The 16,387-nt window shown below is 38.2% G+C and overlaps 1 protein-coding gene across 4 annotated transcripts in view; it reads right to left on the bottom strand.

Moving 5' to 3' along the window:
- lrmp (lymphoid-restricted membrane protein) overlaps positions 1-16,387 on the bottom strand; it is a 32,581-nt gene that overhangs the window by 14,582 nt on the left and 1,612 nt on the right. For all 4 annotated transcript variants that reach the window (XM_067427255.1, XM_067427257.1, XM_067427258.1 and 1 more), the window contains exons 3-22: positions 16,243-16,353; positions 13,278-13,458; positions 12,811-12,869; positions 12,634-12,709; positions 12,229-12,387; positions 11,886-12,003; positions 11,570-11,620; positions 11,389-11,466; positions 11,237-11,293; positions 10,957-11,016; positions 9,135-9,199; positions 8,913-9,006; positions 8,304-8,441; positions 8,020-8,121; positions 7,357-7,508; positions 4,315-4,429; positions 3,505-3,817; positions 1,245-1,297; positions 557-644; positions 252-402 (exon numbers count right to left, since the gene is read on the bottom strand). In XM_067427255.1, the coding sequence (XP_067283356.1) occupies positions 252-402; positions 557-644; positions 1,245-1,297; positions 3,505-3,817; positions 4,315-4,429; positions 7,357-7,508; positions 8,020-8,121; positions 8,304-8,441; positions 8,913-9,006; positions 9,135-9,199; positions 10,957-11,016; positions 11,237-11,293; positions 11,389-11,466; positions 11,570-11,620; positions 11,886-12,003; positions 12,229-12,387; positions 12,634-12,709; positions 12,811-12,869; positions 13,278-13,458; positions 16,243-16,353 (2,221 nt within the window). The remainder of the gene's footprint in view (positions 1-251; positions 403-556; positions 645-1,244; positions 1,298-3,504; positions 3,818-4,314; positions 4,430-7,356; positions 7,509-8,019; positions 8,122-8,303; positions 8,442-8,912; positions 9,007-9,134; positions 9,200-10,956; positions 11,017-11,236; positions 11,294-11,388; positions 11,467-11,569; positions 11,621-11,885; positions 12,004-12,228; positions 12,388-12,633; positions 12,710-12,810; positions 12,870-13,277; positions 13,459-16,242; positions 16,354-16,387) is intronic.

Below are 16,387 nucleotides of genomic sequence, written 5' to 3'. Positions count from 1 at the left end.
GGCTCTGTGAGTAGTAATAACTCCTTAATAAGTCAACACAAAACAGCCCAGCACACAGGAAGAGAAGACATGCATTTGACTAGCAAATATGATCTTTGGGTGTGAGAGGCATTTCGAAAAAAAGTAGACCATAATTTCTTTTTAGTGAATCATTAACTAGCCGGCGGAAATCCACAAGCAAACACTGATGCAGTAAAATTATATGTACACACAAAAAGAAAGAGACAAAAAAAAAGTTTGCTGTGTCTCACCTTCCTGTAATGGAATCATCAGCTTCAGGCTGGCCCGTGGAGACAGATACCATCTCAGAGGTCACAAGGGAGTGAGGTTTAGTAGATGAAATTAGATTTTTGACTGATGCCACCTGTTCATGGGATGTCTCTGAGCTCAAACATGGGTCATCTGGAGTGCGAATGGGAGAAGTGTGTGCAGACATACAACATGCAAAAATTCAAAAATGTCATTCAATTCAAATGAAATATATTTCACTCAAGTAAGTTAATAATATGATAGAGCACACTAAGCAGAGAAGGCCAGTGAGAGAAAGAGCTCTTACCAGCACACTGACTGTGGGTGTGAGGCAGAGGAGCAGCCTGCCCGTGGGCGTCCTCAGGCCCAGTGCATTCTGGGAGTCTGGCTTCCACCTGCAGCAGCCAGGAAAAGATTCAGAAGGCCAGCAAAAATGAACCTTTATTCTGGCAGAGAGAATTACTCCCCAAAGACGACATATTGTCTTTGGATACTTTTAAATGATGGGCAAAATTCCAAACTTCAGACATTTGCAATGCAAATTGAGCCAAGTTCATTCAGGTGTGATGTGCAACATAATGTGTGTGTACACTTGTTCTAAGGGTCATCCCATTTCCCGCTAGCATTCAGGGAAGCAGCATTCCCTTTAACACTGCACCCTGACAGCAGTCAGTCACATGGCTGACCATGTCAATCACTAATTGTCCATGACATCAAAAAGAACAATGTGGCTTAACATGTCTAACACATCACAAGGTCACCAAAAAATTTGTTTTTGAAATTCATGGTCAGGCACTCCGAAAGCTTGTATTTTTTTTAAACTAAACATATGAAACACTTTGAACTTGCATATAAAATGTGCATAAAATGATTGGTCTTGCATCACTGCATCATAAGATATGCTCACAAGAATGATAACATTTACATAAATATTTAATTTTCCAGTAATTTGTAGAGAGGGATTATGGAAAATGAAGAGGATGTAACAAATTTACCTTTAGAGATGTGCAAGGCCTCTGCATTCCTCCCACACCCTCAAAGGGAGTTTCTGAAAAACAGAGAGTCTTAATTCTACGTGGCATTAATTCAACAAGGTGCTGAAAGCATTCTTTAGAAATGTTGGCCCATATTAATAGGATATCATCTTGCAGTTGACAAGCTCCACATCCTAAAGATGCTCTATTTGGTTGAGATCTGGTGACTGGGGGGACATTTTAGTACAGTGAACTCATTGTCATGTTCAAGAAAACAATTTTAAATGATTTGAGCTTTGTGTCATGGTGCATTATCCTGCTGGAAGTAGCCATCAGAGGATGGGTACATGATGGTCATAAAGGGATGAACATGGTCAGAAACAATGCTCAGGTAGGCCGTGGCATTTAAACGATGTCCAATTGGCACTAAGGGGCCTAAAGTGTGCCAAGAAAACATCCCCACACCATTACACCACCACCACCAGCCCGCACAGTGGTAACAAGGCATGATGGATCCATGTTGTCATTCTGTTTATGCCAAATTCTGACTCAACCATCTGAATGTCTCAACAGAAATCCAGACTCATCAGACCAGGCAACATTTTTCTAGTCTTCAACAGTCCAATTTTTGTGAGCTTGTGCAAATTGTAGCCTCTTTTTCCTATTTGTAGTGGAGATGAGTAGTACTCGGTGGGATCTTCTGCTGTTGTAGCCCATCCACCGCAAGGTTGTGCGTGTTGTGGCTTCACAAATGCTTTGCTGCATACCTCGGTTGTAACGAGTGGTTATTTCAGTCAAAGCTGCTCTTCTATCAGCTTGAATCAGTCGGCCCATTCTCCTCTGACCTCTAGAATCAACAAGGGACTGCCCACAGGGACTGCCGCATATTGGATGTTTTTCTCTTTTCACACCATTCTTTGTAAACCCTAGAAATGGTTGTGCATGAAAATCCCAGTAACTGAGCAGATTGTGAAATGCCACACTCAAAATTGCTTAAATCACCTTTCTTTCCCATTCTGACATTCAGTTTGGAGTTCAGGAGATTGTCTTGACCAGGAATACACCCCTAAATGCAGTGAAGCAACTGCCATGTGATTGGTTGATTAGATAATTGAATGAAAGAGAAATTGAACAGGTGTTCCTTATAATCCTTTAGGTGAGTGTATATCTTTAAGGTTATCATCCTTGGTTTGAACAAGCCTTTAGTCAGCAGTCATGCGGTGAAGGATAGAATAAGGAACAAGAATAAGTACCCAGGGATTACTTTACATTACTGACCAAAGAAGGCAGAACAAGTGGAGAAGAAAAGCCAAAAAAGGCTTGGGGACTAGACTGACCCCACATTCCATCTTGTGTTTGAGATTCAGGCATGGCTGCCTGCCCTGTGTCACTAGGGATTAAGGAAGGATTATATAGCCTGATGAATCTGACATGGCATCCTCAATAAACCAGTCTCCGGCGTGATGACTACGATCCTTTGATTATTCCTATTTAATAATTGTTTAATCGAAACGTCATCCTGTAAAAACCCGTCTCAGGCATGATGTCTCCAATCTTTCAAATATTCAGATCTAATATAACTTCTGACCTGTTAGGTTGCCAGAGTTATAGTCATACACTTTTTGTTAAATGGCCAGAGGAGAACTGGCACCCCGACCGAGCCTGGTTTCTCGCAAGGTTTTTCTCTTCTATGCACCTGATGCATATGGTTCCTTGCCAATGTTACCTTTGGTTTGGCTTCCGCAGTCAGGGACAATAACATTTCAACTAAATATCCAAATAAATTGAATTACTAAACTAAATTAACTATATCAACAAAATTACTGATCTGCCCACATTGTCACTATATGACAATTGAAATGAGCTGATGACATCACCGTTTTCTCCAGAACGGCTGTACAGCTGAATCAAATTCTGTTGCATTATTTTCCTGTTAACACTGTGAAGCTGCTTTGAAACAATCGGCATTGTAAATGCGCTATATAAATAAAGTTGACTTGACAGGCCTGTTGTCCTGTAGATTTGCCCATTTCCACTAGACAACTATGAATCTCACACTACTATGAGACTTACTATGAGATCTATTCACATCCTAAACTATTCTTCTTTAGAGAGGAAACCCCTAGCGTTTGGGTCTGTTCCTGCATTTAACTATTTATAAAACCTTCTTCATCTTGCAATTTCAGCCTGTAACTTTGAAAGGTCTTTAGAAGCTTGTTTGCAAACTAAACTGAATCTTACTACGAGAAAAATAACCCTTACTAATTAATGCATTTCTCACCTTGTGATTCTCCCTCAGTGGAGGCATTTGGTGGAATCGTCTGAGAATGTGTGAAGTCTCTTTGTGGATCTTGGGTCTCTAATCTAGAATCCTGCACTGTTTCACCTTCTTTCTCAGTCCTTCCTGTGATCTTGTCCCTCAAAGTCTCTGTGTGCTCCCCGGCTTCCTCCTCTTCCTCCTGTTTCAGGACCTGTAGTTTCTCTTCATCACAACAGATCTCCTGATCAGGTCTGAGCTCTTGTAAAGGAGGTGACTCAGACAACACATATTCCTCATCCCATTCAAGAGAAGGGCCATCTAGCTCTTCCACAACCTGAAGATACACAATAACACCAGTCACATGTCATCAGGTGGTGATAAAAGCTCTCCTCAAACACTATAATAAAACTAGGTGGGCTTCCTCAGCCAAGCTTTTGGAGTCTTTGGAACAATATGCTTTGTAAGATATATATAAACTGGATTGGAAAATACAGTATTAAAAGTGAATCAAACTCAAGACGTGGCAAGTTCTGAACATAAAATGTTGTGGGGTAGTCTGTAAATGGTGTCTAATCTCTTGAGAGAAGTTCAAGAAGAAGTCAAGATTCAAACTGGCCCACAAACCACACTTGCCTCCTACACACAAAGCTCCCATCATCTTGTAATGAGACTGTAAAAGTATCCATCTGTGATCTGCAGAATCTCGTGGAAAAAAACTACTTTATTTCTGTTTTGCCCAAGGCTGAATCTAAATCTGTTGTGCGATTTAAAGCCCACATATGCTGAAGCATGTGCAGGCAGTGAAAGCAATTGTTTGATGAGCCTCAATACCTGCTGTAGGTGATCCGGTGTTTGGCTGCTGGACTCTCTGCTGTCCAGCGGAGGAGCCTTTAGTCGGTCGAGTTCCTCTTGCAACTGCTGTTTCTGGCTCTCTTGCTCTTGAACCCTAAAAAGGTAGATGAAAACCACTGAATTCACAAAATTCCACAGATTGTCTTTCGCCAACCAAACTCACTATAATACAACTTATGCACTAAAGAATAATGTGACACAAAATCACAATTATTCTGGTTATTGAAGAGTAGTGCACATGAGAATGTTGATAAAAAAAGATAAAATAAATACTTTAAGAATCGTATCTGACACCTTTAATCAAAACCATTTTTTAGGTGCCTAAAGATTCTCCTATTACACAGACTGAACTAGATTTCAGTGCAGCCTGACAACTTCTAATAACCATCATCCACAAATCTAAACTGTGCACAAGACTAACAAAAAGTCAGACATACTATACCCAATCCGCAGGCCCAAGCAGTGTCCCATTGCTCCTTCACCCTAATCTTAGAGCACCACTGGACAGTGCAACCCCTTAACTTCCCTGGTTTCTCACAACCGCCTTTGCCTTTTATTCACAGTACGCTGAGTGCCATAGCCTTGAAAACCATGTTATGTCAGATAAGACACACCAATGAACCAAAAACAGCTTGAGGGGGTCAACCAGAACAGCCCCTTGACAAAAGCTTCAAGAGACGTTCACAGACATGGACTAAATTGGTAAAGCCTCACCTCAAAATCCTTCCACTGCCTAGAAAGGGGTGATGTTTCAATGTGAATATACTGTGGGTTTTTTTTTAAGTGCACTTTTCTATGAATTTAAATCATTGTTTTTTTGCAATCTAAAGGCTTCCATATAGTCTCTGTTAACTGTATGATCATGCGGATGTTCTTTACTACCAATATCCAACAAAAAAAAAAAACAACTCAATCTAAATTAAAGGGATATTTCGCCCAAAAATGAAAATTCTGTCGTTTTACACACCCTCAAGTGAAACCTGTATGAAATTATTTCTTCTGCTAAACACAAAAGATGATATTTTGAAAAATATGGGTAACCAAACTGTAAGCTGTAAAACGTATGGTTCCATCAACCATTTGGTTACCAATATTCTTCAAAATACCTTCTTTTGTGCAAATTTAGACGATTTGTTTCCGTTTAACTTTAGCAAATCAATTCTGTCTATACTTCAAATGTCATTAAAAACTAGTTAGGAAACACTTTTTAAATCGAGAAAAATGGCTTTAACGCAAATAAATGTGGTGTCACAAGAGAGTATTAGCCTATACACCCTTAAAGCACCATTCTTTGTAGTTCAAAGGTGCATTAAATTATATTATTTTATTTAATTATATTATTTTATTTAAAGGTGCATCATATTATTAAATTGTATATTAAATTATTTTATTACTAAAATTAATCTAAATCCAAGATCTAAATAGACTTTAAAACAAAGTACAAAAACATGACACTTGTTACAATTTAATAATATATAATAAAGTTTTGTTTCAAAATGGATAAGGAAAATATAGCACATTTTAAAATACCAATAACAATTGGGCTTCTGTCAAACTAAGGAACGCTGTTGGAGTTTTCAATACTGAAAAAAAGAAAGGTAAAATAATTGCTTCATGAGCAAACATTTTACTGTACCAGTCTTTTTAATACATTTTTAATGCAGGACAAATGAGATGTGCACAAACCCTTGGGCTTCATCACAAAGGCAGTTACATGCAGTCATGTCAGACAAGCTGCCCCACTTCACTGTGATCTTCTAATAAATAATACCTAATTTTGTAATAGGCCTATTATTTGTGAAAATAGTAACCAGTAAACTGGTGAATTTCAATTGTCTCATTCCTTTTTGCATTTAATAAATATTTGGGATGCAAAAGATTATGATAATTTGTGATATACTCAAAATTATATATGGAAACGACTCAAGGACAGATTTTTTAAGCGATACAACAAAACTATGTTAAGTAGTTACAATGCGTTTTTTAGGGATGACGTCATTACGCACACATTTTATCTGTAAAATGCCAATTGGATGGACATTTCTTTTTTTTTAACACATATTCACTTAGTCGATAACAAAAGTGCAAAATGTGGATGGAAACTTGGCTATAGCTAAGAATACTACTCTCAAGGCATTTACTACAGCTAAGGTGATTGGTTTACAAAACCTGAAATCACATTACCAAAATTTTGTTGGCAAAGTCCATTGTCTATAATTAATACACACATAGAAAAATGGTGTCAAAATTGTTCAGTCACTGTTGTACCCTTAAAAGAACATTTTTCGTTTCAATCCTAAAAATATTAGTACCTTATGGTGTGTTCACACCAAACGCAAAGCAAACATTCTCGCTCTAGTTTACTCACATCACTTGTGTGAATCCACATTTCTTTCAGCAATTTTTCCATTATCAAACATGATTGAGATAACTATTGCTGCTCTGTATCTGTTGGGGAATTCCTAAATACGCCGGAAAGCCATACGCAGACATGTCTGGGGTTCACAGCACCATCCAGAGGTGCATACAAATTCATGTCTTCTCCAGGAACTGCGCCTGGATGACAGCCGCTTCCAGCGCAACTTGAGGATGACAGGTGCCCAGTTTGATAACCTGTCAAGCCAAAAGTTTCAATAAGCTCTTCACTGATTGGCTTTCTTGACACACATCATACAAATAAGTATCTTAAAGGTTCTATTATGAACCTTTTTGTGGTAAAGTAAGAAGAAAAAAAAAGTCATTCTAAGGGCACTGCCCCAGTGACAAACTGTAGTAAGGTACAATATTGACACCCCTTTTCTCTGTGTAGTATATGAGCTATAAAGCACATTTCAAACCAAGCAGCTTTCATTTTCAAAATTCCAGATTACAAAGATTCCAACTGAAATGGATTTTGCCTGCGAATATTCACAGAACAACTGTAAATGTTACTGGTTAAATATATAGAGAAAAATAAACTCATTTCAACAAACTGTTATAAAAAGACAGCTAATAAAAAAAACATCTCTGCAACCGACTCACTTGACAGACAGGTGTAGGATCTCAGTACGAGAACGTCGCATGTTGCTGGCCATCTTCAGAAGCTCCCTCTCTAGAGAGTCTGTGTACTGGTCCAACTGCTCCAGACTGCGGTTCCAGTCACTCCTCCTCTGCCCAAGCTGCACCTCCAGGCCCTACAGCAGTTTGCAAGTTCAACAATGAGGCTCAATGAAAAATAAAATATACCGTGAACCACAACGTCATTAATAAAAGCTAAATCTTGCTGAATGTGAAAAATAAATCTAAGTTTCAAAGTGCTCTTAAGGAGAGTCACAGAGTTGCTCTGACCCGACACGCTGCCCCTGTGCGTTGTGGGAATTGGAGTGAGAGAAATATTGGCCTATATAGTTGACCACAGGGGAAAACTGCACGTACTGATGCGGTCCGCTGAATACACACAATAAGAGTGACCATGTCCAGCCAGGCAGTTATGCAATAATTGTAGATAAGGGCTTAGATAAAGGAAAATGAGTACTTGTATAATTTTCAAGAGCCGATGTTTATCTCTATATAATAGTATCATGATTTGATTTTTACAAACTGCATGTGCATAAATGTGTTTATTTTTTGATTTTTGATTTATACTGTCTGGCTGATTTATAATTATATTATTTGATTTATACTATTTGGCTGAAATCCTCTCACCTGTATCTTGAGGTCATTGTTGGCCTCCTGAGTTTCACTGTTCTCTGTAAGGCCTCTGAAAGCTGTGAGAAAGGTCACGCCGTCTTCCTTAAACTCCCTCTTCTGGAACGATTCATGTTTGATACTCAATAAAACTTCTATATCATTATGGACCAAAATCATACAAAACTGATGTGTGTCTGTTCAGGTGTATGGTGATGGAGAGCTGGCTAAATTAACCTAACTGTGCAGGTGATGGGTCGCTTCAAAACTGTGTGTGTGTGATGGCTGGTTAGTTTGATTACCAGTCTGCTGATCAGCGTTTTGAACTCCAGAGACAGCTGCTCCGGAGTCGGGCCTTGGAGGAGCAGAAGAACCTCACGATCTAGAGTCTCATCCAGAGAAGATGCAAAACAGACAGAGGAAGACAGATGCTCCAAACCCTACAGAGATACACAGACATACACAATGTCAGCAGTGTGTAATAAATGTATATCAATATATTAAATTATTAATTATTTTATATTTATACTAAATACATTTTATATTTTTATATTTTTTTTTTTATAGATTTACTTATTGAATAAAATATATTTTATTTAAAACAATATAAAGAGAAAAATTGTATTGCTTTTTTTTTAGCATTTAAGATTTGGATTCACCCACAGCAAAATAACAAATTGTGAAAAAAGCACACATGTAAACAGACTCATTGTAAAGCCCGAAGTTTGGTGTAAAGCAAAGACAGCGTGTGGATTACTGAGTGCACTCTGTGGCAGTGTAGTGGGAGAGAGTGGGCGGACAGAGAACGGCACATGAGTGCTAGTGGGAGTGGAGAGAAAAAAACACTCCAAATCATGGACGGGACAAAGACCGACAAGGGAATTGCAAACACACACAAAAACACTACAAACCTCCAGGGGATTCTGTGCCAGTGCCAACTCTGTCTGAAGAGAGCCTGAACTCATCTGATTGAGTCTGTAGGCCACGGAGAGAGAGAGACCCGGGCTGCAAACCCATACACACAGTTAGAGGAACATGTCAAGCAACTGCGGAAGTTTGTGTAAGTATAATGCATCACACTAAAAAGCTCAACTAATATTTTCATTGACATGTGCATTTCATAAAGCTCTTACATGGTTACATCGGGCTGCATCATCTGCATTTGACTCTCCAGTTTGTTCTTGTCTGCTCTCAGCAGCTAAAGCAAGTAAAATGAACATGTATACAATTTAATACTCTGGAGTAAGTTAGTTCTCATATACCAGTTATCACATGCACACTTGCTTCTCTAGGAAAAAAATTCAGGTTTTGAGGTCCCAAAAAATGTTAGGCCGGAGACACACTGCAAGCGTGGCGTTTCTGCTGCGTGTCAGTCGTGGGGCGGCTGCGCAGGGTTTTCTCTGTCTTTGCACACCAGAAGTGTCTGACGCGGCGCTGCTGCTGCTGGGAAGCCCTATACTTTATGTTAAATATAAATATATTGCCTATTGATACAGCAAAGACAACGTCGGCAGTAGCCTATTGACCATACATATCTATGGTATTGACGGCAAAATAGGCTACAGAATATTTCGTTCTGTATTGACAGGTTTAATATTTCAAAATCGATAATTATGTTGTTTTTTATTATTACAAGTAGGCCTATATCTGCATTTATGTTAACCTAAAGAATTTCAAACATGAAAATGTCATTTATTAATATGTATTCGTGTCAAAATGGCATATAAACATCTTTTCGTATGCTATTTTGCCTTGAAACGCTTCCAACACGCTCGCGTGTCGCGTGAAAAATAGGAGTCTCTTCTATTTGAAGCATGCACGCGTTTTCTGCGCGGCTCTGACGCAGGCAGTATGCAAGCGATAAACGGTTAAGCCTATGCTATGGGAGCCGAAATAAAAACGGACACACCACGCAGCCGAGACGCTCACGGCACGCTTGCAGTGTGTCCCCGGCCTTAGAAATACTCTTAACAACAGATTCTGCATCGAGCGAGCGAGAAAAGCAAGAGAATACTAAAGCTGCTAACATAAATGAATATTCAGCAGTCATTACTACAGTCTTCAGTTTAACATGATCCTTCAAAAATCATTCTAATATGCTGATTTACTGCTCAAGAAACTTTATTATCAGTGTTTAAAGCAGTTATGCTGCTAATATTTTTGTGAATCCTATGATAATTCTTTTTTGTAGGATTCTTTGGTAAATAAAAATGTCCAATAAACAAGATGTTTTAATTTAGGTTTTTTTTTCACACTATTGATCAATTTAATACATCCTTAATGTAGCAGAACTTTTTGCAGGTGTCCAAGAACTATAGTGCAATTGGTCACAAATTTAAAGTGGGCGGGGTTAATGCAGTGAACCTTGTTGTTTGACACCTGCTTTTCTCGTGAAATATGGAATGTACCAGCCAGAAAGAACTTTGTTCTTGCCACCTGGAGAAAACTAACTAATTTTCTGCGATGTATTCTATGTTGCAATTTCTAGTTGTTTGTCATAAAAATAATGTTATCTAGCTGGTTAGCAGACTGTAAAAATGCAAAAAAATAAGCCACAGCATAAGTCTTGGAAGCATCAGTAGGGACATGTGGAAAAATACATTTTATTTTCGAGAAATATTTATACCTTTCATAAAAGGTATAAATATTTCTCAAAAATAAAATATATTGGTGAAAACTAAAATTGACTATCTTTTGCGAAATTTTAACTACTGGCCCGACATGGCCAATTAATAAATCCTTACTGCTGAGTGCTTTACTGTAGGCTGTATGGCTCTTTGCCGATCGGTTCACTTTAAACGTTAACTATGTGGAAATGTATGGCAATGTATAATGTGGAAATCCTGGAACTACTTCATAGCAAAGTCATTTTGGTAACAAAAGTAACAAACAGCACCCACTGTTTAAATGAAAGTTTGCTTATATTAGACACAGTGAAAGAGAATTTGAGATCACCTCTGTAACTGAGGAATACTCCACGATGGCCACCTTCAGTTCATCTATCTGTTTATTTTTCTGGAGGAGAAAGATGACAATTCTGTTATGATAATGGATAACAAATTGAACATGACTGCAGATTCTATGAACATAAATTTATAATGGCGACACTAAATGATTCATAGAAATGACTAAAGAGCCTCAATCATCCTAAAGTTATTCAAACAACTTAATTTTTCCATTAAGATTGATGTTTAATTTCAAACCGTTGTTTTAGTGATATGCAAGATGGACTGACCTCCTTGATTATAGACTCCTTGTCAGCCAGAATAGCATCAAATGAATGAACTTGGACCTGTGGGTGTAAGAAAGCATTCACCAATGGCAGAGCTAAATGCTTATTTTGGCATAAAGACCAAGCAGGGGTACGTAAAATAAAATGGGGCCTACCTGAAGGTCAGCATTCAGGTCACAGAGGTCTTTCATCTTTTTATGAAGCTCCTCTGCCTCCAGTGTGACTTTCATGTTCTTAATGTGGGTTGAAGGAGAAATATAAGACAAGGAAGACAAATTAAAAAAAAAAAAGAGGGTCATTAAGTGATACTACTGAAATTAATGTGTAGATCCATACCTCCTCTTGTAAAGCACCAATCTTGGATATGAGACTCTGGTTTTCCCGTTCCTGTGGTAAACCAGAACAAAGGGTTATAAATGTGTTCATGTTTGTTCTAATAATATATATTGTCAATGTCAATATTAGCAGTGTAATGGTGTTTATCTGGCAACCAGATGCGTTTACTCTGAATGTTAATATCCTTGGTTTATGTAACGTTACTAGCAATCTAATTACAAGCATTATCTGTTTGCATTAGTTTATGAACATCTCATAACACAGCTTATCAGCATCTGAGGTGCCATCAATAAGGTGAGAGGGTCTTGTGCCTCACCATCTGCTTTCTTTGAGCTGAGGCCTGAGCTCGACTGTCTTCTGAAAAGGTCAGACTGAGCTTCATCTCCTCAACTTCTTCTTTGAGGATCTTCTCCTTCTGTAATAACTGTTGCCCCCTGCAGGATCAGAGATGAATGAATGAATGAATGAGTCATTTATATAGCGCTTTCAAATGTACAACTGTACACCCAAAGCGCTTCACACTCATGTCAGGGGTCTCTCCTGAGATGAGATGAGATGAGGGACGGGAGTAAAGAGGTGAAAGTTTTGCACATGAGAATTGATGGTGAAGAAAGGATTTGAGCTTTCAGGGGTCAAGAGAAGCGAGACAGAGTCAGTACATTTTAGCTTGTGCTTTGAGGTCTTCATTTTCCTCTATGAGTTTCTGGTTGGTGTCTTCCATGTTTTCAACCGCCTGCTTCAGTTTACGGACCTCTTCCTGCAGCTTTTGGTTATTTAGCTGCAGATCTGCCAGACAGAAGACCAGATCTGATGTCTCCCTGTACAATAAAAACACAGAATAACAAATACAATATATATTCAATAAGCTTTATATTTTGATTTCTAACTTTGCATAAATAAGCATTTAAGCATATGTATTTAAAGATCAAAAGGTTTTTAAGATCATGAGAAACAAATTGATTTAAGTGTGTCCAAAGGTTTGATTGATACAGTTAATACACTGACAAATCGCATTCACATTACTTTTAGCACTTTATCTGTCCAAACACACATCTTGCACTTACAGGTCAGCTCTGGAGGCTTCCCCTCCGAATGCTTCTAGACTACCTGAGGTCATATTCAGTAGAGCAGATCTCCTTGCTAAAGGAAACAAGAGGTGGTTAATACAAATTCATAACAAAAACAAACAAACAACAAAAACATATGAACATAAGGAATCTGACACACTTCGAAGATCTCACCTGATAAACTGTCCCGTAGTTTAAATGATTCCTGTTGTGTGTCATTCATTGAGTCCTTCCTATATGAAAAGGGGAATTTTGAGTTAGGTTTTTATCTAAAAAAAACTGTCATGAGGAAAATGTTGGAGAGAAAGGCCTTGTGATCAAAACAGATTGTGGATTGATAACAGACTGATGAAAATCTGCAATTTCTCTTTGGTGGTTGGCTACAAAAGACATACCAAATAAATTTGTTTGCAAAAAATAAAAACTGCTTCCTGTTAACTAACCAAAGGCTTGAACAGTAGATCAACAACCAGCAGAATGTTTTGTTCTGTGCAATATTTTCCCAACCTTTTTTGTCTCTGCTCTATCAAAAAGGCTCAGCATGGACACATAATCAGAAATGTGCAATTTATTACTACTAATATTATTAAAATGGCCATTATTTTAGTAATTCACAGGGAAACATTAGCACGTCTTCATACCCCTGATTGCGACAGTCTTCAATCCACTCCTTCATGATGGCATGGTATGTGTCCAGGTCAATGGAGATGTCTTTGTGCTCCGGGTCTAGCATATTGCAGAGCTCCTCTAGGCCGCTGTCCTCTGAACTGCGACAGGTGGTGTGTCTCAAGAAGTCCACAATGTGCGATACGTAAACTTTACCTGCAACAGAGGACTCTGTGTTACTATGGTTACAGTGGCTATAGTCACTTATCAGGAACGTCTTATCAGAAGCCATTCCACCAAGTAACCCAGAAAGAAAGTTTGCAAATCAACACCTACTTGTTGTGAGTCACCATGACCATGTCTGAACATTAAGGCAGACTATATATTTTTTAAAGTGTCATTATCATCTCTTTTAACATCACTTTTAACACCCATTTCGCATTTACTTACATAAACTGCATTCATGAGAAGAATGTAAATAAAAGCAGCTTTTGTTCTCTTTTAGCTTAGCGGTCTGCTCGCCACAGACAGCACATCAGGTTAGAGACATCATGAGGAGAGAGCAGGACCTCACTGAGGAGAGATCAAAAGGCATTTGCCTCTAGGTGTGAATGCTGAAAAGCATCTCTGCTGCTGGGTCTGAATGAGTCAATGTTCTTAGATAACATCAGTCAATCTGGCGCAGGAGGGAGCAGTTTAAGTCCACAAGACATCAAAACATGACTAACTCATAGACTATAAAAAATATGGACGTAGTGTCTGTGACGTAACCTGTAGGTTTCTGAAGAGCAGTTTTAAAACCTAAAGCCAGTCATCGCCATCTTGGCAGCACGTCACCGTGCATCACTGCTGGATAACTGAAATTGGGCAAAGAGGTGGGACATGGGTGGAGTTGTGGTGCCTGGTTGCTGAAACCACGCTCACCTAGCTCGACCATAGTGGCAATCCACCTGTCACTCAAGTCGCCATGGCCTTAATTATGCAGAACTTTAAGGCTTAATGGAATTTAAATGGATAATTTATTAAAATAAATTCACCCCTCTCACAGTTGTCATGAAGGGCAAAATTAGCTATAAACCAAAACAACTTTTTGTACCAGGCTGTAAACATATTTTTTTCTGCTGTAAAGTTGGGCATTTTAACATTGTGGAAGATACAGATTTTACTCCATTTTGGAGCCTGTCTCTAGCAGGCAGTCGATGCATTGCAGTTTAAGTCACTTCCATGTGAGCTTCAAGAGAGACCGCAGGAGGTTGCCGCTTGATTAATGTGCCAAAAATGACCCATTGTCAATAATTTAGTGATATAAGAGACAAATCTCACTTCACAAAGAAGTCACTTTCAAACCAAGAAGCTTTCTGTTGTTGTTGACTCACTTGACTAATCTTAATCCCTTGTGGAGTCCTACTGAAATTACTAGATTTTGGCAGCAAAACTTCACAGAAAAAATGTTCACACAAATTATCAGATATCAGACATAAAATGTACGCGTATTTGGCGTGTTGTCTGAGGGGAGGGCTCCGAGCTCTGAATTTTGGCCCGAACCTGCTAAGCACCCTTAAACGCAAGCAAAAGCACCCTCAGTTGACAGCTGACACAGTAATAATAATGACGAAATAGATTTGGCAGATTTTCACATTTGTATCCGAGCTCTGGGGAGCATCAAATTCATCTATTTACAGCGGTGAGTGATGCAGCGGCTACAACAGCATTGTAGTGACAGTAGCTATCTTGGCTCTCTTTCGAGGCTACAGTCATTCATTGATAAAATCGACGGCTAATATTGCATGCTGCAAAGTATCGGTAAATGACATCCAAATACAGTATAAATGGCACTCTGCACGAGACAGAAACATCCCCCTAAGACCCAGAATAGAGGTTTGGCATCAGTAGAGGACATTTTTTAGCTAATTTCTCTAACAACATACAGTTTTAAATCAGTATATTCTTATAGATTATAGAATATAAGACATTCTTATGAAAATATTATGTCTTTTTACATTACATATAGTCCCAAAATACATTAAAAATGCAAATTAGAAAGGAAATGGCATTTATGGCCATGTTTACACATATTGCATTAAGTAAAATGGTAGCCTATATCAAATTATTCTGTATCTTTCATATCATTGAGAATCATCTTTATACAAAGTTTGGGTTAAAAAAATGGATTGGTGAATGGAAAAAATTCACCATTCATGTCTATTCATGTCTTTTAATTACCTCATTAAAGGGGTTACGGTGTCCTCTGTATAGTAGACTATGTCGCATATAACATCAGAATAAAAAAAAAGTTTTATTCTCCAAACAATGATTGTTTTTAATAATTATAAAAATCTAAATTCACAAAACATTTTTTTCTGGTTCTCAGGAAGATTACATGTTAAAATAGCCTACTAGTAATGCATTAAAGCAATGTAAAGGCAGACTAATAGATTAATAGACAATTTGTAGCAAATTATTATTGGTAAATGACCTGTAAATAAAATAATCATACATTTCTCAGTCTACACTGTTATGGTGGAGCCGTTGCTTAGAGCACCCTCAGTAATTTCAGAAGCACCCTCATTGATTTGATTCTGGAACCGGGCCTGGTCGGCTATATATGACTAATTTTGTACTGATTGTTTAGGCAATTTGAACTTGTTACTCCCAAACTTTGTTTAGAAAATATCATTAAATGTAGCTTATCAAAAGGCAATAACTTGCTTTTACTCAGAAATTTTTACATTTCTGTTGAAGTCACTTAAGCTGTGTGGGCTTTTTGGATAACAATTTAGCAAAATAAAAATGTACGCAAAGTTTAGCAAACTCGCATTGAAGATTATAACTATTAACATGGAAGTCATTCCAGACTGATAAATCAAAGTCCTTGCCTTAATTTTCTTGTTAAATACCTTGTTAAATAAATGAGGAAGCAAATCATAAATCGGTTGTAAAAAACTACTCATGCTGACTAAAAATTTTCACAGCACTAAATTCCCAAACTGATGTACATACCTCTGCATTGTGTGTCACAGGCCTGAAAAATAGTGTCCAACAGGTCTTCCTCACATATCAGACTGACTTCAGCCATGCTCTCTTTCTTGGGTTCAGAGGGAAACAGAGATCCTGTTCAAACCCCATGAAAAGACAAAAACAGTTA

The sequence above is a fragment of the Pseudorasbora parva genome, chromosome 20, assembly GCF_024679245.1.
Source record: "Pseudorasbora parva isolate DD20220531a chromosome 20, ASM2467924v1, whole genome shotgun sequence".
NCBI classification, from domain to species: domain Eukaryota; kingdom Metazoa; phylum Chordata; class Actinopteri; order Cypriniformes; family Gobionidae; genus Pseudorasbora; species Pseudorasbora parva.
The sequence above is the reverse complement of the archived record's forward strand: the minus strand, read 5'-3'. Positions and strand labels throughout refer to the sequence as shown.